General features: G+C 44.5%; 1 protein-coding gene across 1 annotated transcript in view; it reads right to left on the bottom strand.

Moving 5' to 3' along the window:
- Window positions 1-925: 925 nt before the first annotated feature.
- The window catches only part of LOC146188212 (endothelin-converting enzyme 1-like), a 36,066-nt gene continuing 13,361 nt past the window's right edge, over window positions 926-23,630 (bottom strand). The window contains exons 5-9 of the mRNA XM_084605007.1: window positions 11,097-11,294; window positions 8,589-8,852; window positions 6,359-6,487; window positions 4,628-5,081; window positions 926-2,422 (exon numbers count right to left, since the gene is read on the bottom strand). Of these exons, the coding sequence (XP_084461133.1) occupies window positions 2,027-2,422; window positions 4,628-5,081; window positions 6,359-6,487; window positions 8,589-8,852; window positions 11,097-11,294 (1,441 nt within the window). The 3' untranslated portion in view covers window positions 926-2,026. The remainder of the gene's footprint in view (window positions 2,423-4,627; window positions 5,082-6,358; window positions 6,488-8,588; window positions 8,853-11,096; window positions 11,295-23,630) is intronic.

Genomic DNA, 23,630 nt, shown 5'->3' with positions numbered 1-23,630 from the left:
AGTCTGCAGCGACATGGTGTGATCATACTTGTGGTGTAAGTAAAAGAGCTGTGAGAGAAAATGGAGACAAACGACCTATCGGGATCCTTGTAGCAAGAAGTGCTTTTTTCAGTAGCCGTGATGGGAACCCTCGCCATGCAGCCTGAGTTCTGACAAATCGCAATTTGGAAGTATTAATCCCTTCGCAAAGGTAGCCTCACAGATGTATCCCCATCGCAGAAAGCTAGGCTTAGAGCAGCCGCACAAATCTTCTCTAGAGAACAGATTTATGCCTCCAAGTTACTACTTTAATTGGGTTATTTAGTGAAGAGAAAAGCATATCTTAAGCTATTTTACACGTGTAGGGTGAACGGTGGTTTGATAACGCGTCTAATATTAAGCTAATGCAGCAGTCCTTCAGACGAAAGCTTTTTCGTCTCATAACGGACGTCAGCACAGGCCAAAGTTCGTATGCAGGAATTGACACTTAAAAGAAACACGCCCTAATGTTTACTGGTGAAAGAGAAATATTTTGCTCTTAGCTGCAAATTGTAGTCTTAGAGGCATACAGGTTTAGCTTAATAAGTATATAAAATTAACGTCCTGGATTTTTGTGTTTGTGATGCTGGAAATACTGCAGGTAACCCCTCAATGCGATGTACTAGAGGCTGCAATTTTCAACCATCCGAAGGAAACACCTTGAACAAGGCAGAAAGAGCAATGGTGAATGGTAGGAGGAGCAACAGGCCTTGAAATTTTCCGTATATTCAGAAGTGGAGATCTTTAAAGTTACTGGCGATATTTTCCTATAGGCGCTTTTTATTAAGGTTAACAATTGGCCCCTGGCTCGTTTTGTTGGGGAGCAAGACAGTGCCCCTCTAATAAAAACGATATACTCTCTCTTCCAATTTTTAAAAAGTTGAAAGGCAGCATAAAAACACAGGAACAAAAATTCGAATTTATTGTCCACCATTTTTCAGTAGCCACCGCATGCTCATGTACATATGCAGTCATGCTTTCCAATCTGCAGCCCCGATATATTTACACCAGTAAGAACAAATGATACACACCCGCTTGCGCACAGAGATCATAGAACAAATGGAGGCCACCAATGGAAGCACTCTTCGAAACACATCGGGCGTCTAATGCTCAAGCTTCTTTAGTTCGACTTCATCATCTCTGACCTGTGTGTACACATCGCTTTGACTTTGAAGTACAGTTATCAAATCTCCCCGGTCTCGACAATTTGACATTTTATCGTGAGTCGGTTCCCTTTAACGCTTGTGTGTGAAGCATCCTGAACGTGTTTACAAGCTTTGTTCAAAGGCAGCAATCTATTTCGGAAACTTGAGAAACTCCCCATGCTGCACGAATGACACACGGAAAGCACAAAACAACAAGGACACAATTTTTTGCTATAAATATGGAGGCCTGGCGTCTGATAATCGCAAGAATTTAGGCGTCCGCAAGCATATTATACTGGTTTGGAGACGTTCAAAATAATTGCAGCGTAAAGTGCGGAAACAGGAAAGCGCTACAGCAATGACACATGAAACGACCTTTGTTTCAAGATAGTCATTGAAATCTGCAACACGTTTTCTCAGCAAACCGGCGTCATTGCGCGTCAAGAGTGCCGTAACGAAATGGAAGGGCTTTGAGCTCCACATATGCGACTGGCTAGGCTTAAGGAAGGCGGTTTACGAAAAGGGGAACCAAAATCACAGATCAAATTTCTTGCGCTCTCATATCATTCGCGCTTGATTGCTCAATGCTTTATCTCAAGGGTGTTCCATGAAATAATAAACTACAAGCATATTCTCCTCAGGCTCTGAAATAAACATAATTGAGGAGATTAGGTATTGGTGAGAAAATAAATAACTGCATTAGTCCTGTGTGGTACCCTAGTTCTCTAAACACGGTAAATAGATACAAATTAAAAAACAATTCCTACAAAAAAGACCCGAAAGATCTACAATTCAACAACGAAATAAAAAAACGTCAGATATAAGCCCAAGGAGACTATATAGCGAATGAATGGAGTCTTAATTCACTTCCCAAAAAAGGAGCACTTAGGAGCCGCAGTCATCGGCGAGTTGTCGGGGCACTTGAAGGATTTTCTGAAAAGATCAACATTCCTGAGGACGTCTCCGCACCCCGGTTTGGACCCGCAGGTGGCGCGGCAATAGGCGAGGAAGAAAACCATCTCCGATGTGTAAGTTTCGCTCTGACCCGGGACAGAGTACCGGGAATTCTTCGTTTCCGCACCCGTGCTATGCCCAATTTCCGGGTCGAAGGCGGCGGCCAGTGCGATCTCCAGGGCCGCGATGTGATCCAGGATCCACTCGTTTCTACCAGCGCAGGCTATCTCGGCCTCATAAACCGAGCGACTCGTGTTCGAGATCCAGCTTCCCTTCCTCCTATTGACGTCTAGCTTGGTCCCGCGCTGCAAGAAGGGAACGTGATAAGGAGAGCGAACTTTGTTTAAGAACGCTTTGTGCAGGAACAGATGATATTTTGGTCATTGGCAAGCTGACACAGGCTGTTAGTGTCAATTCAGGCTAGAGGGACAGTCGACATAAAGAACCATCTACTCAACAGCAGTAGGCGTGAAGTGGGTGGCACTGCAATAAAGTTTAAACCGCAAAGAGCTGCGTCCCTTAGAAAGAAGTTTACTAATGAGGAGAAAACACAGCACTTTCTACCATTTTTCATGTAGAGGAATTTATATGCGTCAGCGCGGTGTTGCAAAGTAAAGCATGAGATGAAGGGGCAAGATAATAATGCTAAACTACAACTTCACTTATCTGAAACCTTTTTCAATTCGGTACTGTTAAAAATTACGCCCCGCTTCAAAAGCCATAAGCAAGGCGGCCGTGCGCTGTGCGATGTCAGTGCACGTTAAAAAACCCCAGGTGGTCGAAATTCTCGGAGCCCTCCACTACAGCGTCTCTCATAGCTTGAGTCACTTGGGAGTTAAACTCCATAAACAAAACCAAATTATTAGGAATTACATGATTAAATGTGTGAAATTTGTATTGTACTCGTGGACTCCGCCGCCGGTGCGCAAGCGGAGCAACGGCGTTTATCTCACTCTTTCTTATAATGAATGACAAGGTAGTGCGGACTAAAAAAAGTTCTTGATAATGTCTTGTTCAAAAGCTACCACTCCTGCATTAAATTATTAAGCCTTTTTTGATGTTCTAGTATGTTTCTAAATTTAAACATTGTATATATGCACTCGTGTGAGCACGTATGTAGGTTCCTGCGGAAGCCTTGGCAAAGCAAGTATCAGGATCCCTCCACTGGTGCCTACCCAGCAACTACACTACAAAGGGCAGCAATATAGAGACGACTCGAACAAATATGAAATAAAAAATTTAATGAGCAAGAGAAATCTGAAAGCCTAAGTGTCGCCACTGCTTACGGTGTGTTGCGCGCCTCTTGTAGAACTTTTATGCAAGGGCGGGGCTCGTGCAAGGCTGGGGCTCGTGCAGCACAGCGGAAGTTTCCTTTCCTTAGCGCACGTTTGTTGCTGGTTTAGAGGAAATTAAAGGCGCAGTATTGGTCGCACTTTCTCCAGCAAGCATGTGTTTGAACCGTGCACCGTCCCTCCTCTCGCGTGGCGTCACTTGGCGCGCGTTCAAGTGTGGGATGCCAGATGGCAAGACTGCTGGACAAGTATAACACATCTCGCGTAAATTAGCCCCCAGATCTCGCGCACGCGAGACTTGCACCATGAGCCAAAAAAGGCGTTCGCCTTAATGAAAGGGGAGAGGGTGGAATTTTACGCATTTTCTCAGCATCAGATAGCAATGATAACGAAGTGAAAACCCTAAACACGACGTAGACCTTGTTTCTGCCCGCATTTACCTAAGACATTGGGTTTAGGAGGAGCAAATATCACGGAAACGCGGAAAGCAAATTATTAATGAAAGGCAATGTGAGAAACAGAGGGAGCTACAGAGACCACCTCTATTCTTCCAGTGAGGAAATTTATCTGAGAGCTTCCAACGAAAAAGGCAAACAAGTAGGTGAGAAACAGAGGGAGCTACAGAGACCACCTCTATTCTTCCAGTGAGAAAGTTTATCCGAGAGCTTCCAACGAAAAAGGCAAACAAGTAGCCACATTGACGGCTTTGCGATTCGCCATCACCATGACTAGCCAGATTGTGCCGATTGCAGGGCAAAGACCTCGCCCACATTCCTCTAGTAAGCCTAATCCTCTGTTAGCTGCTCGCACTTGGCCCCTGCAAGTTTCTTAACCTGAGCATACCTATGCCTATGCCAATTTGTTCTTGATTTCCGCTAGAATGTCGTGAAGTCGAGTACTTGTTTTGACCCTGCAAGTTTCCAATCTCTTAACGTTAGATCTACCATTTTCCGTTCATAGCTATCTGCGTTGTCCTCAACTTAAGTAGAACCCTTTTTATTAGCCAAAACGTTTCAGCCTCATAGATGAGTACAGGTAAGATTAAACTGCTATATACTTTTCTGTTCAGCGATAACGTTAAGAGGCTAGTCCTAATCTGCGAGTACTTGCCTTGCAAATAATTTATTCGAATATTGTTCCTTCACTTCAACTTTCGGTTTCCGCTCCCTCAATACACTGTCGACGAAGCGGGGATAGAGGTGCTACCAGTAAACGCACCTGGAAATCGAAGGCCTTGACTAGATGTCGGGCCACAGCGAATCCCAGCCCCGCGTAGTTAGCCGACAGCGAGGGTTGGTCCAGGAAGAAGAGGGGCTCGGTGAAGGCGGCCATCTGTAGGAACAGCGAGTTCCACCAGTAGTCGTACTGAACCAGCTCAGCATAAGACAGGTGCCGATGCTGTAGCGTGTCATTGAGCGGCCAGCCGGGGACTTTGCTCTTGTAGATTATGGCCCACTTTATCCAGCGCTGTACCACTGATGAGTCGGACGGTCTCAATTCCTCTGCGTGCGTGCCTACCGAGGCATGCTCAGGCAACTCATCAGCTACACGCAGGGCATCCATGACGTTGTAAGCTCCTTGAGATGAGTAAAGACCTCTGACACGAGTTGGATGAACGCTGCTGATGTGAAGCGCCTTTTTTACCTGCCGGTCGTCGTGACCCGCTCTTTTCCTGCACAAGTAAGCGCTATGTCTTCATCGCGAGCGATATCACCAAGTATTCAAATGTATATGCAATAAAGCTGAACAATATGGAAGAACACTGAACTCAAAGCTCTATCACGTCACTGTGTTTTGAAGATGTATAGTACTAAAGTTGTATTGATCACGCTTCTGGGCTGTCTTGTAGACCAAGAGGCACACGTGCACTCTTGGTTTCCCTTAGAGTATGGCAACAGTTTAGGTTTAAGCGCAGTTTAAGTACTCACCGGAGAATAATACACTTTGCGATCACTGGAGTCGACATTTCACGCGACATCTATTACTGAGGCGATTTATTTAGGAATTGCTAAGTTTACGTAAATTTCTGACGCCTGTTTGAAATCGTGGTTGCGTGCGCTTCTGGATTGATCTGCATTTCAACAAAGTCGTCGTGGAAAAGGTTAGGGAGGGCAAAGGAACTAGAAACTGGACAGCGATAAAGTTTCTTTGAATGCGATCGCTTTTCGTGTTTTACATATGAGTTGAACAAAGCTCGAGAGTGACATCAACGGAAAAAATATGCGGCAGGTAGCGAAGGTGACAGAACTGGCGGGAAAGGCGAGCGCCTCATTAACGCACAGTAAACAAGCGATAATCTGAACACGAATAGATAAAAACAAGTTTATGATTAAGGAATAAATTTTTCAACCGTCAGCCGCCCCCGTAACTACTTTTTTATTTCTGTAGTAATTGACGATTCCAGGTAGCTTGTAAAGATTCACAAAAATGTTTCAAACACCAAAACACTGTTTCAGAAATGTTGCGTTTAGCCTAAATAATCCTTCCTGTTGATGTTGAAGTCCTATTTATATTGCCAACCACTGTAATAGCAATAAAAGTTAACAATAAATGCCATAACAAATCATTGGAGGCTTCAAAATCTCCACCTCTCAGAGGCTAATAAATGCTACCAGACGAATTACTGCAACCCTTCAATGCAATACGCACACATATTACATTACCTATCTGATCGGTTGTGTATTATAGAAACGCCCCATTTTTGGAATGCATTTCAATGATGATCCGGGAGTTTTTAAATATCAAAACTGTACGCGTGAGCTGACGAGACCAGTGTTTCCGACTTACCCGTTAATTGTACAAGGTCAATGAGCGAGTCAGTATTATGTGACACCGTTTGTAATATACTTTCGCTGTTTGTGATCATCTTGAGAAAGGATATTCTGTCGGAGGCGTTCAGAAAGGGCAAAAAAGCTTGTTTTTCGCTACATTTTTTATTGCAAGACTTACTTTGAAAGGTAGTCACTGACTTGGCTAACGTCAACAGGTGCGAGATTCCACTTCCACGATTCAAGCCTGGTGGCCGCTACTATAGCAGCTGCTTCCTTGCGGGCCCTAGCGTCCATCCAGGGAAGCGATCTACGAGATTTCGGAGGACAGAAACAAGAGCTGGTGTAGGTGGCATCAGTTAACATTCAATGGCTTGCGAGAATAACAAATAATGCAGTCGTGGTAGGACACAGATGTTGGACACGTGTCAGCATTCCTTCCTTTTAAATCCTTATTTTTCTAATATCTCCATTTTACAGTGAATGCTAAGCAGCTTAAGAACATTTTCCTTCAGTAAAACGAACTCCGTACTTTACCTGCATTACTACTGCTTAGCTTTTTGAAATGACATATTCTCGCGGTGTTTCTTTCTTTTTTTGTTTCGTTTGGAAGTAGACTTCTGATCCATTAGTATACTCCTCTTTTAGATGTCATGCATGCATGTGACTGAACTGTGATTTCAAATACACTGGAGATCAATAGCAATTCTTTTCGTAATCTAGAAAGTTGCTCATTTCTTAGACTCCACTATGGTGGGTAGAATATTTGTTTACTGTTGTATATTGATGTCGTCGATGTGCACTGAACGAGCCAACATTTTCGTGTAATCGTATTTTTCTTTTGCATTGCATGCTTTTCTGTTAGGTTCCCCCTGTCGTTCTCAAGTAGAAGGGCGAGGACCAGTCACGCTACGGTCTCCCTTTCCCTTTGATGGAATATAAAATGGTATTAATGGAAACAAAGTTATTAGATGGTCCGTCAAGTTCAAGTGTAAAACAAGCCTTTCTTACAAATACTGTAGTATGTGTATATCAGGCATATTAAAATAGTAAGTCGGGCGAGATTGCTTTTCGCTTACATATCTCTGCAGGTGGTTACTTCAGGGACCTGCAGGGCCTCGAAATAAATCTGAAATGCCACCTTAGATAACTCCTAACTAGACCTTTTCTAAGTTTTGCAACACATCGACTCACCATCACGGGCTCGTGAAAGTTCAATAAAACGTTCTGCTGAGCGAGTTGGTTCATCTTTGTCTTGTGTTCTGCCCTCGTCAGTTTTCTACTTGTTTCACGCTATAAGCATCCCTTTTTAATGTGAAAGTTCTGCGGGCAGTATGCTTACCTGTACAACATGCTGCGGGCCTGCCAGTGTAACATAATCGCATGTAGAGTAAGTCACCTAGCTAGGGAAGTTTGAAAGGCAGGCCTTGTCGAGTTCGGAAACGAAGGTACAGCATAACCTGAACTTTACAGCGGCCAGCGGGGACAGCCAAAGTGTCCCAAAATAGGAAATTCCGCCCAGTGATACAGAAATACCAACCTCCCTTTCCGTAACAGTGGACCCTTGAATAAACCTTTCCTCCTCCTCCTGTCGTTGTTAGCACTTTATGAAGATTGCATAGTTGGCGGCAGGCTGTTCGAACTTGCTTGACTAACCACAGAAAATGGAAACAATACGCAGCTTTTAAAGAACATTCCATGGCCCTATTGACTATTAACGTTGTCCTTGGAAAGCACCTAGCCCGCTCAAAAAAACAGCAAGCTCTGTTGTGCTTCATGAATACGACGCTTGCAGATGCGTGCGTGAGATGGCTTCATGTTTGTAGATCGGTCCAGATAAATTGAACATTCTCCGGCCAACAAGTGGGCTTGTGCTTTCTTTTCATTTGCGGTTGATTTCACTGCTACGAATGCTCAGTTCTCATTTTCAACGCCTCTAGCCTATCTGTAAAGTAGTCGCGGGAGTGTATTGAGTCGTATACTGTAATGATACAAGAGGTCATATGTACAACTGCGAAATATTTTAGTCAAATCATTGCCTGCTAGCTATAAGTGCTGCAAGTATTTGAAGGAAACCGAATTTTAATAAATGATCAGGCTATAGCAGGCCTCGTCTGAGCCCTTTACAATTTCCTAGCTTGACAGGTTCCATAAATTACAGCATCTGCTGTTCAGAAAAGCAACTTGCGTCGTGGCAACTTTTTACCCCTTATTGCGCGGATAAGATAAATTTTAATATCATGACATAGACAGAAAGAGAGATGGAGAAAGAGGGCGATTTTGTGTGAAATAAGTGGAAAACATCACGGGAGCGTTTTGAGACATTGCAACAGAGACATCTCTAATTCGAGGCACACACTAGGTGCATATGGGAACAAAGGCAGTAGGGACACCTAGGTGCATTCGCTTACTCAAGCATCGTGATTGTGGTGTGGCGGATGCGAACGAGAACGTCTTCCGCATGCAGCATCCCCACTGCGCCAAGCGACGCCCGCGCCCTCTCGTAGAATAGCTGCCGCCGGAAGCGGCTCTCGGCGAGGGCGTAGCAGTCGGCGGGCCGGTTGGCTTGGGCCACTGCTACACTGCCGTACGACACGACACCGCCGTCCAGTGAGGTGATGAATGTGAACTGCTGCGCGAACCACCAGCCCAGTGTGTACAGCATGTCTTCGTTGCTGCGTGGATAGTAGTTACAGCGTCGTCGTTAGTAAATTTACAACTGCATTAAGAATGCCAAGAAGAGACATTGATTCAAACATCGAGATCAAGTTATATAGACATGGTTTATGAAATTTTATGCACCATTCCGAATTAAACAAGAGCTCCGATTTTCTACTATCATGGTTCTTTAACATGCGTTGTCGTCGCCAGTAAGCGGACGCCTTGAGTTTCGCTTCAGTCGAAACACGGATACCGTGGCCTTGATTGAAGTTTTTTGTCCAAAATATGGCTACCTTGATTGTCAGAAGCACTGTGCGTTCACAATATGTGCGAAGAACATTCTTCAGTGCAACAACGCTGTGCACGCTTAGTGAATCGTTCATAATGGTCATATATAGCCTAAAAGCTTAGTATTGCGGTCCCGCCACAAAAGCACAACACAGCCCCCCCCCCCCCCAAAAAAAAAAAAAAAAAAGAACCCTTCCTTGATGCGCAACTTCCGAGCATGATATGCAGATCTCACTTCTCTGGTCTGCTTCCATTATGTGGTCTCTCTCCTCTGAATTATACTGTTGCTCTAATCTGAATTAAGATATTTATAAACTGTTTGATGTAATCTGCAACGTATTTTATTGGCCTCATGCTGCGTACCCCCTTAGCTAATTAGTTTGGAGCTTTTTGAGAACTATAGATATCTAACCACGAAATATAGTGGCCCCACCACAAAACCGTCGATATTTCTGTTAAGCGTTAGCTCTACTATTTACATTCGTAAAGATCATTTGACGTCGTAATTTGACTCTGAACTACAGACATCACTATGCGCGTACGCTACACCACGCGCTTGCTGCGGTGGAGAGGAAGAGTGGAGAGGTTAGGGACGTACTTCGCACGTCAGTTACCCATGGAGAGCAGGAGTGGGGAAGATAGTGTAGGGATTCCTAGCGCAGCAGCACGATGCCAGAGGACAAGAAGGGACGACACACCACGCTCTGTCTAGTCCCTTCTTGACCTCTGGCCTCGTGCTGTTGGGCGCACTGGAAATATTGTCTGACCAACGTGCTCAAAATTGTTTGTTGTAGTCTAGGGAGTCTCCATTCATTATCCCTTCTCAGCGTAGTGCAAAGGGAAGGCGCAGTATCTTTCACATTTCTGTGTGGGAACCTAACTGTTCAATAAGTGAAGGAAGGAAAGAGAAGTCGAAAGAAGAGATTTCATCGTTGAGTGCTCCGTGAATTCGTCCACCTGGTGATCTTTAGCCTGTACTGACGTCACATCAGCATTCGCATTTAAATTACTGAAACTCCATAAGAACGCCGTTCTTAGGGTGTTAACAACCGAAATAGGAGTGGCACGATTGAGTGCCAGATTTGTTGGGCAGGGTGCATTGTGTGGATAGCAGCCGCTAAATTTTGCTGACTGCCACTATTTTCCGAAGCCCTCTACTACAGTAGCCTTTTCTCCATTTTTTTTTTTCAATCCCTCCTTTCGCTCTTTTCTCAGGCATGAGTGAGGAGCCCACCCAGAAATGGTACAAATACTGCGGCTTAACTTTCTTCTACCAGTTTACAAATTTGCAAATAAGCATGAAAACTGCGACAGTTTACTAGTCTTCGAAAATCTCCTTTTATACTCTTTACAAAGACAAAATGCAGTGCAATAGACATTGAAACCAGTCTTCCAGTCTTGTGCCCGTTATCAATAGTGGTATCACTAGACATTCGGTACAGCAGCTTTGAACCCCTCTAGGTTGCTTTATTATTATTATTAATAAGCTGTGAAGTGTTAGTTAAAATAATAAATTGTATTAGAGGAACAATTATGTGTGAATTTGAGGAATAAGTATGACAAATTTGAAGGAAATCTTGCTATGTTTTGATGCGCAACAAAATTATTCACATAAAATTCATTCCTCTCTATGTCGGATTAGCTAAAGATACCACAGATAATCAATTGGCAGTGGTTCTGTTTATAGGAAGAACATTAATAAAAAAGCCTACAATCCTCCCTATGTGACACAGCGAAATTATTTATTGTTTTAGTTAAACTCTACGCTATGCCTCATTTGGGTTCATAAACCACTGTCCATTTGTTCGGAAGCTTTACTGATCCAAACTGTATAACTCTGTGTCGAAACTGAACTGAGCTCTCAGAACCCTCAAAACCTGACTTTATAGTCAACCTCATAGCGTGAACACATCACCATAATTAAAAATACCCATTCAATAGTTGTAACCGGGTAGGGTTTGGCTACCCACCTGAAGCGCCGGAAAAGTTCTGTCATCATTTTCGTCAAACTGAAGTCATCTATCAATATGCTGTCCCTGTTTTGTAGTTGATAAGGGTGTAGATGCTCGTTGAGGTATTGCAGCCACGTTTCGGCGGTTATGTTGGGCGTGAACAAGGCGGCAATGCTGAATGGCACCCGAAAAACTTCGGAGACTTCATCATTCTTCCTGTGGGAAAACAAAGCGGTACTGATTAAACGCACCAGGTGGCTGGCTATAAATAGAATATGCGGTCCCTTTACGATGCGGCATTTTGCATTCCACAAAACTGGTCCTATCCCATGAATCCAAGCAGTCAAAAATCGATTACGAAATCAGACGAGAAGGCACTGGTATAGCTTAGGTGAACAGAAATCGGCAGATGGCACGGTTACCCGCCGCGGTGGCTCAGTGGTTAAAACTCCAGGCCACTGATCCGGAGATCCCGGGTACGAACCAGACCACTGCGACCACGTTTCGGTAGAAGAGAAACAAAAATGCCTCCCAGTTCTGTGCGACATCAGTGCACGTGAAATATCGGCAGGTGGACGAAATTATTCCTCAGCTCTCTACTATCACACCATTTCCTTCTTTTGTCTTTCACTATCAGATCCATTCGTTCCCTTTTTCAGGTGTCCACACAATGTGTGAGTGACACTGCGCCTTCCCTTTTATTATAAATCATTTTTTTTATTTTGTTATTTCTCCGATGATTACGGGGTGCAAGTACATTTATTTATCATCAATACTGCATAGTTGCATAAATCCAGGCAGGAGTTAGCACAGAAACCTACATACACACATACAATTAGCATCAATTGATAAATTCTTGCGTCTAAAACGGGACCCCGGTACTTTCACTGAAGGCGAATCCCTTACCAGATCACTAAGGTCAAAAACTTAAATAGACGTGCTACTACTATACGGCTTACTTGCGCTACCTAATTGCAGTAAACTAAGTTTATTACGATTGGGTGCCTGAGACCAGACCACATCGCCTTTTACTTACGAACGCTTATCTCCAACCAATTTTGTTCTTGCGTAACGGTTTCGAATCGAGTTGAGGAAAATTTCGAAAAGGAGATCTGTCACAGTCTTGCTTGAAGCATTTCTGCAAAACTTCGAATATGAACTTGAAAGAAGGGAGTTCAATTATGCACGGCTAGCAAATCTTTTTCGGCAGAATATCGCGTTGTTTTCCGCCAAGCATATATACAGCCGCAAAGGAACAATGACAGAGGTTTTTACTAAATAAATATTACCAGCTCTGTTCATTTATTTGTTATTTCACACCATGTTACGAGGCCCACTAGTGAAATTGTCTGCAGACATCAGCTGCGGCTAGACTGCAAGCTACACCTAGACAACAATTTCACTCTAAGGGGTGCTATATATCTCGGCTTTAGAAAAGGAATGCATCAAACCTAGGAAATCTTAAAGAAGAGTTCCGCCTGGTACACCACCTTGATTGCTGTGGTCGTAATAAATAACTGACGTGCCCGAATTAGAATTATATGTAACATTGTGATGTTTTAGCCCCTCGTAAGGACTGGGCGATTCCGCTGAATATTTCATTGCCCGATTACATTACGCTGTATTCTTTCGGCTCAATTTTAAATAAAAAAAAAATATCCGCACATAGTTAAACTCAGTTTACTATTGACACCTGACAGATGGCGATAGTTGGCGATGTGTAGGTAAAGTAGGGCTGCCATAAGGGGTAGCTCCTGGGTAACCACTGAAGCGTTCAAGCATTGAAACCCTTCATTGCTGTATCACAATCTTGTGCTCTCCGCATGCATGATGGTATCCGGCCCTACCATTGCGCTGGCACCGGTTGCACCATCTCGCTTTGCAGCCTCAAACTGCATATCAAATTGCTTAAGGGGGCCTTCAAGCACAATCAGGGAAGCTACAAAATAAAGCCACAGCAATAACTGAAAGACCCTCGCCGACGGAAACAACTTTAGAGGCGGAAAATCTGTTACTTCTACTGCGCCGCAAGTTCCTTCTTCTTCCGCCTCTCAGCCGGTCGGAAAGCAACAGATAAATTTAGAGGGGGCGGGGGGGGGGGGGGGGGGTTCTCCCACTTGACGAGTGTGCTGGGATACGTTTCTGTTCCCATAGCCGCACACACGGAAGCACAGAAACGTACCCCAGCACAGTCGTGAAGTGGCAGAGGGTTCCGCGCTTTGCTCTGCTATCTTCCGACCCGCTGAGTGAGAGTGGAGTGGAGAATACTCAAAGGAAACGAGCTGCCAAAGTAACCGCAGGCGACGTAGTGCAGCCAGCTAAGGCATTAAGGTAACCTTAATGCACCCTTCAAACTAGTAGAGAACATGGAAACCAAGGTAGACAACCTAGAGGTTAGAGCAGGAAATTGAAATAATTCGGACCGTTCCAAACCAAAGTAATGGATATATTCCACGAAGTGGTATAAAGCTGACCGCATTGGAGAAAGGCTTAAAATTATTACAGAAAATAGCGATTGACAATATGGTCCTCTCGCAACAAATTCAGGCCTGACAGTGGAAGTGCAGAGGCTTCCGGCGGTATCTGCCATTTCACAGTCAAGCACGACTTCCACCGGACATTATTGCAATGCGGGAAGCTAGTGGCGCGGTCAAATTACCGGAATAAATGCCGTATCTGCCAATATGATGCGATGCTGGCAAAGTCACGGTTGTATGCGCCGCCATATTATTGCAAGCCAATATTACGGGGATACAGCACAGTATAGAAATTTGAAGGAAGACTATGTCCTCCTAGGCATTTTACCCAAGAAACGGGGAGATAACAATTGGTTTCTGCTTAACGTATACAGCCCACCCAACGACAAGAGCACCTATTTACCGAAGTTACTTATGAAGACTTTGAAGCCAGCGGCTAATGCTCAGCTATTCATAGGGGGGGCTTTAACGCACCACACCTGGTTTGGGAATACATTAGAGCTACCTACCTCCATATGCAATAGGGTATGGTAGACATTCCACAATCTTGGCCTAACTGTCCTGAACAACTCCTAAGATAGCACAAGTCTAGGCAACAGCTTACGTATGCTCCTCGCCAGACCAAACTTTGGCTAGGACATACAAAATGGAAAGTGGAATAACACAGAACATAGGCTAGGTAGCGATCACATTATACTACCATCATTGAGAAAACAAAGCCCAAATTAGGATAGGAAATACGTTAGTTTCTCTAGGAGGGCTTGTACTAGTAGCAGAAGAGTTCCATCTTCCGTCTTCTCACAGAGTCGGCGCCCTTATTCCAGGGCTCCGCTGAGCTTCGCTGCTCGCTGGGCGTGCTGGATTAGACCTAGTTGGCAATCCATATCGCCGCTGGAGAGCCGGGTCTCCCATTGTTCCGCACTCGGGTCTTTGCGAAAGCTATCGTTATTTCTACAATGCCACGTGATGTGGTATAACGAAGGTTTGCTACCACACCATGGGCAGGTGTCCCGATATTGTGACGGGTAAATTTAGCTTAGGATATGCAGGTTAGGGAATGTTCCTGTCTGCAGTCTTCGCCAGTACGCTGCCAAAATTAGTCTTCAAGAACGTAAAAAGTATGGACTTGGTCAAGTTAAGAGAGTTAAGAGAACAAAAACAGAGACGAGACGAAAACAGAGAATGATTACCCGAATGTTTTGGGAACTAGATGGAGTTACTAAAAAAAGATGTTACGACTACCACAGCCGAAATGGTCAAGAAAGAGCAGGGACAAGTCATTGCCTCTAACTACGCTTTCCCCAACTTTCCTTTATTTCCCTTTTCCCCCTTCCCCAGCGCAGAGCAGCAGGCCAGGATCTTTTACAACAGGCCGATCTCCCTGCTTTTCTTTCAGATAAATTTCTCTTTGTTTCACTGACTCTAGGCTACTGCAAATGTGGGAAGAAAATGTTGGCTTGCAAAACCGTTGGAATACGGAAAAATGCAACAACTCTTACAAAAAGAATAGCACAATTGTATAAACGAATTGAAACCTAGCTATTATCTAGCGTTGCGGGAGCAAATTTATGACCGCATGAATGAATTAGCTTTTGTGCAAGGCACATTCCTCACATGGCACATTCCTGCAAGGCACATTCCTGACCCCACACAGGTCAAACCAACTCTACGGAGTCAATGTTCTTTTTTTTTTTATGAAAACATGTCAGCTGATGAGAACGTCGAAATGGTCGGGGACAAATTGACGAATGTTGCTGGTGTTATGCCTAGAACGCGAAATTTATTGCCGCAGCATATTAAGCACGTGGTGTACAATGCATTATTTTATTTTTCCCAAATATTGTTCTTTTGATATCGGGTACCACGTAATTTGCCAATATTAAACCGCTGCATCAAGTTCAGAAAAGGCTAGTTAGTAGTATTACTAATTATTCGCGATAGAACCAGAAACCGATCTTTTTGGAGGTACAAGACTAGTATTTTAAAATAAAGCTCATTCGTTTCGTTACGCAGCTGATCATGGTAAACGCGAAAGACCAGAAGTATCCTACTGGCTGTCGTTTCATATTGACTGTGCCTAAAACTAGAACCAATTATGGTCGCCAAACGTGGTGCCATACTCTTCTGTATTTACTAAAAAATGTACAAAACTGATGTTTACCACAGCACAAACAACAATGGTGTGTCAATATGATTTCTACTTGTCTTTTTCTGTTATTGATAATTTAAGAGTTTCGTGTGCTGTTTTATGCCGCATTCATTTATATATAGCTGCTATTATCATAATGCAGAGACTATTATTGAATTATGGGATTAATATTATGAATTGTTTGTGCATACTGGTGTGAAGTCTGTAGGGTGCGTTAACCTCTTTGAAGCCTTTTTCTGGCTTATTATCGGCGAACCCAATGTCTTCATAGTGATCAATTAATTAAATTGAACAGATGAGTTCAGTGCATGAATATCAAAGCGCCATATAGGAGTTACTTACCGAGATACGAGATCGATGCTTAAACATAAACTCAGACGAATCACTGCCAGACTATCGGGGGACCTCAAACTATGACTTAGATACGAAATCACGGACGCCGAGATATGGTTCGCCATGCGGAACCATATACTATATCCACAGCCGGGCCATACAGTATTACTAACAAAGCAGTTAGAACCTCGGATGCCGGTTCAGTGAAAGCAGTCACTCTTCGCACGAAAAAATACTGTACGTAGGAAAAATTTCAACAAATACAAAAGCGTGCAAAAATTACATTATTTGAAACCCGGGAAAGAAATTGTGTATACAGAATCTATACCGAATTTCTTCGACATACTGCTTAGAAAAATTAATAAAACTATAGTTCTCAACAGACCACAATATTACGCTGAGGACAATAATTTACTGCCAAACTCAATGCAGACTAAGGTTTCCACACAGGCTATTATGCTGCAAAACAAGGCAAACATAATACACGAACGTTTGAGAGGAAGTAAAGACATATTACGCCACAATTTAAACAATACTCTCAATAATGGTATGCATGATGCTATCTTTGGGACGCTCTCAAACTTCAAGCCAGGAGAAAGAACTTTCAATTATGTAGTCGCTTCTGACTAAAAGAACGGCAGCGCTAGCAACGGAATAGATCAAATAAGACATCTCACTACGAGGTCAAAGAGCGCCTTAAGTAAGTCCTGGCAAGCTTTCTTCATAACCTCGTACAAATAAAAGCCAGCCCTCCTGGGAGCGTAACACATTCTACACAGATGATAATGATATATGGAGCACAACTAGCACAAATGATAAGATAGATGATAGCCTGCAAAAATAAGTTGTAAAAATATTAGAACTAGGGGGTAAATCAGGGATAACTTGCTCGCCCTGCAAGTGCGAATTTTTCGTACTTAGTGACAAAGCGAAAGGTCATCGAGGCAAAAATTACAAATCTCCGTCTCCAATTAAGCCTATTGGGTTGAAGGGCTCCCTTTAAAGAAAATAGAAGGTATAAGAATGCTGGGAAGCTTTCTTCAGTCGAACAGGAATAACAAGGAGACTTTAGAAAAACCCAAGAAGACCATCAACATGACCCTAAGAATAATAAGATGAATTCCTAACAAATAACTGCCTGTGAAGAAATAGAATTGTGCAAAATAGTATAGGTATTTGTAATAAGGAGGCTTGTATACGCACTCCCGTACACAAAATAAGACAGCACTGAAAAAACAAAATAGGGGCTATAATTAGACAATCATACAATGTAGCATTAGGGCTGCCGAAGTGTACCTTCACCAGACAAAAGTACGGAGAGGAGAAGGACGGCTAGGGCAAACGTTCAACAAAGTATACACAGCCCAACATGAACAAGTTTATATCTAGATGCACTCGAATATCTACAGAAACAAGCGTTCTTCACTAGCGGTGTTGGACAGACAAGGCAGACATAGTCTCCGACACTACCAAACCGAGATGCTCGGGAACGGCAGAAGATGCGACTATCACTCTTGAGATCGTTAACACCAATCAGCGACTGTAAATTGCCATATGCAAATATGAGAGGGGCAGAACTTCTCAAGCAGCAATGGACATAATGGGTGAAACTGAACACTTATACATAATTATTGGATTGATATGGGCCCCAGCGCAGTTGGGGAACCCCTGGTACTGAAGTGACACATAAAAACATAAAAGCTGCAAGATTCGTCAGCCAGCAGCGGAGGCGGTAGTTCTCAAAAAAGTATGGAAGTAAAGAATAAGCTGTGCATAGTAGTACACGCAATTGTACTAAGCCGGCTTGTCGAAAGCTCTTGAAGGACGGCTAGCACATTTCACAATGTTACCAACCTTTTTTGAGCTAGAAAGTAGCGTATTCCTTCTTTCAGACAAAACCATAGGTGAGGAGCAGGATACCACCCGAAAAGCAACCCTAGACGCGATCCTTCAACTCCATGCAACAATTGTTCCCCTGTGATTACTACACAGAATTTACACTATGTGGTGGAAATAGCCGCTTATGATCACGTGTTGTGGAATTTTGAAGAGCCCCCTCCGGAATCATTAATACATATGTTCCTACTCTCGAGCAATGGGAGACCATAAAGAACTCAGACCTGGGAGTTCAAATCCGGGTCATTGAAGGAGCTGCTCAAGTCGCTGTCAGCCGTGCACTTATAGCTACCTAGCACGGATCATCTACATTTTGCCTTTTCTGACAAAATAAATGTTTTGTAATCATATCGACGAGTGCTGCTTTACTCCCGAAACCTACCGTTTTAAAGCGAGAGCAGGGGCTTGTGTGTTCACGCCGCTGGGGGCTCTCCTCACCGCCGCTCTGCCTGCTCCGGCCGTGCCCCAAGAAAATGATGATACCTCCTTTGCGCTTCTATTGTTGCTAGCGTTCGACCGCAGTTGTTAAAGAACTCAGTCGCTTGTATGTAAAAGGCAAGGACGTACACGCAATATTCAGGCGAAAGCCTTTAATTGATCATACGACGTCCAGCGTCTGATGTCCTGTGCCTCAATAGCTGTCAGTCATCGCGACAGCCACACCGAGCAGCTCTCCTTCTCTACCGTCATGTCAGCGCGGTCGCCAGGGAGAATGATTAGTTAATTAGTAATTAGTGAAGTAGTTTAATAGTCCTGTGGTACATAGGTAAAAGGAAATTAGTCAAATTGTTAATTAGTAATCAGGTAATTTGTATGTAACTGGTGATAATGACAGTGATGATAATAATGACAAGATGACTGACTGTGAGGTCATCACCTGGTGACAGCACAACTGGTCATGACGCCATCCCAATACTTCAGACAAATATCTTTAGCCTCATGTATAGGGAAGTTGCTGGAGCACGTAGTCCAGACAATATTAACGTGCATCATGGAGAAAAACAGTGGCCCCACGAGATGGTCGGTTCTTAACCACACTTGTGCACGTAAGATATAATGTTCCAAATAAAACATGATATCATATATTCGCGATCGAAAGACACCGAAGTGATCCTGGGCCTGGACCTCACCAAGGCCTTCGACAATGTCAGGCATGAGGCTATCCTCGAAGGGCTCGAAGCGGTCGGAGCAGGGGAGCGAATGTACAACGACATAAAAGACTTCTTATCAGGAAGAAAAGCCTGCATGAGATTTCAAACTTTAGAATCTCCCGCGATAGAGTTAAGAAGAAGAGGCAGAACCGCAGGGCTCAGTGCCTATTCTATCGCCTCCGAGGTAAACTTAACCGAATCAAGGAGCTTTTAGCATTTATCAACGTTTGGGTGACAACGGGAACGATGCGAGCATGGAGGAACGTCTGAGGCAGCGACCGACAACATTGTCGATTAAGCGGCTGAGAGGGGACCTTCGTGCTCTCCGCAAAAATCAGTTGTTTGTATGTAACCCAAAGTACCTCCGCTACAAGAATAGCGTGGAGTTTCATATTTATATAGAGGACGAACCGGTGCCAAAAGTAGGTCAGGTAAGGATTCTGGGAATGGTCATCCAATCTCACTGTCGTAACAAAGAAGTCCTGAAGGAAATTAGAAGTTACTCCATGCAAACCGTCGAGCTCTTGAGGAGGGTAGCCACTGAAGGAAGTGTCTTCAAGGAGAGAAACTTACAACTAATCCAGGCGTACGTGATAAACAGAATCAGTTACGATACGCCCTACCTCGACATCAAGGCCGGAGAAAAGGAGAAATTAGACCGCCTGATCCGAAGATGCGTTAAGAAGGCGCTAGGCCTGCCCATGGGTACCTCGATCGAACGACTTCTAGAACTCGGATTGCACAACACGTCGGCAGAATCGGCAGCGGCAGTGCGAGTCTCCCAGTTAGAGAGACTAAGCACGACCTAGACGCGCAGGTGCGCGGCCTAGAGTGCGCGGTAGAAGTAGGCGGTAGGATAGTTAGAGAGGATACCGGTAAGCTGTCTAAGGAGACGAAAGATTTGATTAAGAAACGGCAGAGTATGAAAGCTTCCAATCCAACAGACCAGATCGAATTGGCCGAGATATCAAAGCTAATCAATAAGCGCAAGGTGGCCGATATAAGGAAGTATAACATGGAGAAAATTGAGCATGCTGTAAAGAACGGGGGAAGCCTTAAAGCGGTAAAGAAGAAATTGGGCATAGGCAAAAACCAGATGTATGCGATAAGGGACAAGGCGGGCAACGTCATCACTAATATGGACAAGATAGTCAAAGTAGCCGAGGAGTTCTATACAGATCTCTACAGCAGCCAAAGTAGTCAGGACCGTAATGAGATTGGCGGTAGGGAAAGACAGTCAGACGTTCCACCAGTGACGAAGGACGAGGTCAAGAAAGCACTAGAAACTATGAAAAGTGGGAAATCAGCTGGAGAGGATCAGATAACTACAGATTTGCTGAAGGACGGGGGGGATATCGTGCTAGAAAAACTGGCCACCCTGTATACGCAGTGCCTGGTGTCATCGACGGTACCGGAAGCATGGAAGAATGCAAACATTATCCTCATTCACAAGAAAGGGAACTCTAAGGACCTTAAAAATTACAGACCAATCAGCTTACTGTCTGTTACGTATAAGGTATTTACTAAGGTAATCGCTAATAGAATCAGGACAACCTTAGACTGCAATCAAGCAAAGGATCAAGCAGGGTTTCGGAAACGGTACTCTACTATCGATCATATCCATACCATCAATCAGGTGATAGAAAAATGCGCGGAATATAACCATTCCTTATACATAGCATTCATTGATTACGAAAAAGCATTTGACTCAGTTGAAACCTCGGCGGTGATGCAGGCATTGTGAAATCAGGGGGTAGACGAGCCGTACGTGAAAGTGCTGGAAGATATATATAGTGGCTGCACAGCAACCATAGTTCTGCATAAAGAAAGTAACAAAATTCCCATAAAGAAAGGTGTTAGGCAAGGAGACACAATCTCCCCAGTACTATTCACAGCTTGTTTAGAGGAAGTATTCAGAGACTTGGAATGGGAGATGTTAGGGATAAGGCTAGATGGAGAATACCTCAGTAATCTGCGATTTGCTGATGACATTGCCTTGCTAAGCAACTCGGGAGATGAACTGCAAATAATGATTGATGACCTAGACAGGAAAAGTAGAAAGGTAGGCTTGAAAATCAATATGCAGAAGACTAAGGTAATGTTCAACAGCCTCAGGAAGGAACAGGAGTTTACATTAGGTAGCGAAATACTGGAAGTAGTAGGCGAATATATCTACTTAGGACAGGTAATAACCGCAGATCCGGACCATGAAAAGGAAATAACAAGAAGAATAAGATTGGGATGGAGCGCATTTGGCAAGCACTCGCAGATTATGACTAGCAGCTTACCGGTATCGCTCAAGAGGAAAGTATACAACAGTTGCATCTTGCCTGTACTCACCTATGGGGCTGAAACGTGGAGGCTAACCAAGAGAGTTCTACTTAAGTTGAGGACAACCCAGAGGGCTATGGAACGAAAAATGGTAGGGGTAACATTAAGAGATAGAAAGCGTGCAGAGTGGGTCAGAGAAATAACTCAAGTTAACGACATTCTAGTGGAAATTAAGAAGAAGAAATGGACATGGGCAGGACATGTAGTGCGAAGAGAGGATAACCGATGGTCGCTGAGGGTAACAAACTGGATTCCAAGGGAAGGAAAGCGTAGCAGGGGGCGGCAGAAAGTTAGGTGGGTGGATGAGATTAAGAAGTTCGCAGGGGTCAAGTGGATGCAGCTAGCACAGAACCGGGTTAAGTGGAGAGATATGGGAGAGGCCTTCGCCCTGCAGTGGGTATAATCAGGCTGATGATGATGATGATGATGATGAGACGCGCAGGGTCATCCTTGCAAAAGTGGGACTCAACCTAGACAGAGAAATCCAAAAAACGTCATAATTAGTAGAGAAAGCAGCAACGCGTTGGTAGTCTCCCCCCCCCCCCTCCTTCCCTAGAAATATGCATCTGGAATTTAACGTCGAAAAAGGGCCAGACGAGCCGAAGCTCTAGAGCCACGGTTCAAAAACATGAAAGCGAAGGAAGTAGTCTGTGTCGATGCGGTGTTTGGTTGAACAGGTGCGGATGTAGTCTCGGAAGTCGATGGCGGAGAGGCGCCGGTATCTGAGGCAGAATTCGGAGGCCGCAACATAGAGACTGCGGATGAAATTGCATTAGCGCTAGCTCGCGTAGGAACGCAAGCCAAGTTAATAATTCGCGACAGCAAAACTGCCGTTCAAAATTTCAGAAAGGAGGCGATATCGCCGGAAGCTGCTAAAGTCCTCGCCCAGATAGTGCTGAATAGAAAATTCAGTTCATTTGGACAACTGCTCACTCAGCGATCCAAGGTAAAGTGGCGGTTCACGAGCTAGCCTGAGCTCTCTATTTAAGGGTAGCCCCCCCCCCCCCCCCCCCCAAAGACAGGGCATACGACTAGCGTATATGGAAACTTACGGGGAAATTATCTACCATTATAAATTGGGACGTAGGCTGGTACCCCCGGCAGAAGTTAGCCTAAATAATAAAGAAGCTGTCGCATAACGGCGGCTACAAACTAAAACCTTCATGAACCCAGTCTGGCGTTTTACGCGCTACCGGACCCCACATAATTTGGGAGCGCCCGCATTTCCCAGGGATGGGACAAAGTATAAGAAGAAGAGAGGCCTGGGATAGCCTGCTGCGAATCGCGGACCCTGCGATACGGCGACGCACCGTCCATGTGGTGGAAGAAGCCGCAACAAGCAAGGGCTATCTGACAACCTCTAATCCGCGGGTGCACGACTCCCCGTCTTCCCCGGCATGCGTGCCGGAGGCGGGGAAGCGGAAGCCCTTTTCCGGTGGAAATAAAAGTCCATCCAACCAACTGACGAATTTACGAAGAAGACCCCGCTGGGCGTCCGATCCAAGAGTCCGCGCGGAACCTTTTATTTGACGCTTCCTCGAAAGACGCACCACACAGCCTACAGAAGCAGACGCAATACAGCAGGAATTGATTGATTGATTGTCATTTATTGTGGGAAGGCTCATGGGCATGGATTGGGATAAAGGGGAGTAGACAGAATCTTCATTGTTTAGGTCGTCACTCGAATCACATTGCTCTAACCAGGCCACTAAGCGAGCCATACTTAGCGAATATCATCCGTGTGTTAACATCAGTTTCTAGAAGGGAACGGTAGTTCAGGCGATAGGGTTTGATCTCGGAGCGGCGTCCAGTAGAAAAAGCAGGGCAATCCCAGAGTAGATGAGATATGCCGTCGCGAGTTAGAGTCGTACAGTCGGGGCACGTAATCATTTTCTCCGTATACTGACGCCAGCGGGCCATAATACGTGGCGTGTAAGCCGCATGGGCGATGAGCTTATTGAAAAAGACTTCTTGACTTCGGGTGAGGTGGGTTTTTCTCGTAAAAGGTGGGTCTGGTGTGGCCACCTGCATGCGATGCTGACTGAGGCTACGAAGACTGGTCCGAGTATAGTGCATAACGGCAAGGAAAGGGATGAGTTGCCCTCCCAAGGTCGACTAAGAGGGGTGGGGAAGTAAATGTTGACATCCCACCTGCCAAGGCAGTCGCGGCGTGTGCCGCCGCATTGCCCCCTGATTCGTCCGAGTGACCTGGGGT

The sequence above is a fragment of the Amblyomma maculatum genome, chromosome 5 (assembly GCF_055883805.1).
Source record: "Amblyomma maculatum isolate TAMU_Amacu chromosome 5, ASM5588380v1, whole genome shotgun sequence".
Classification (NCBI taxonomy): domain Eukaryota; kingdom Metazoa; phylum Arthropoda; class Arachnida; order Ixodida; family Ixodidae; genus Amblyomma; species Amblyomma maculatum.
Note: the sequence above shows the minus strand (reverse complement) of the source record. Positions and strands in the feature narration are given on the sequence as shown.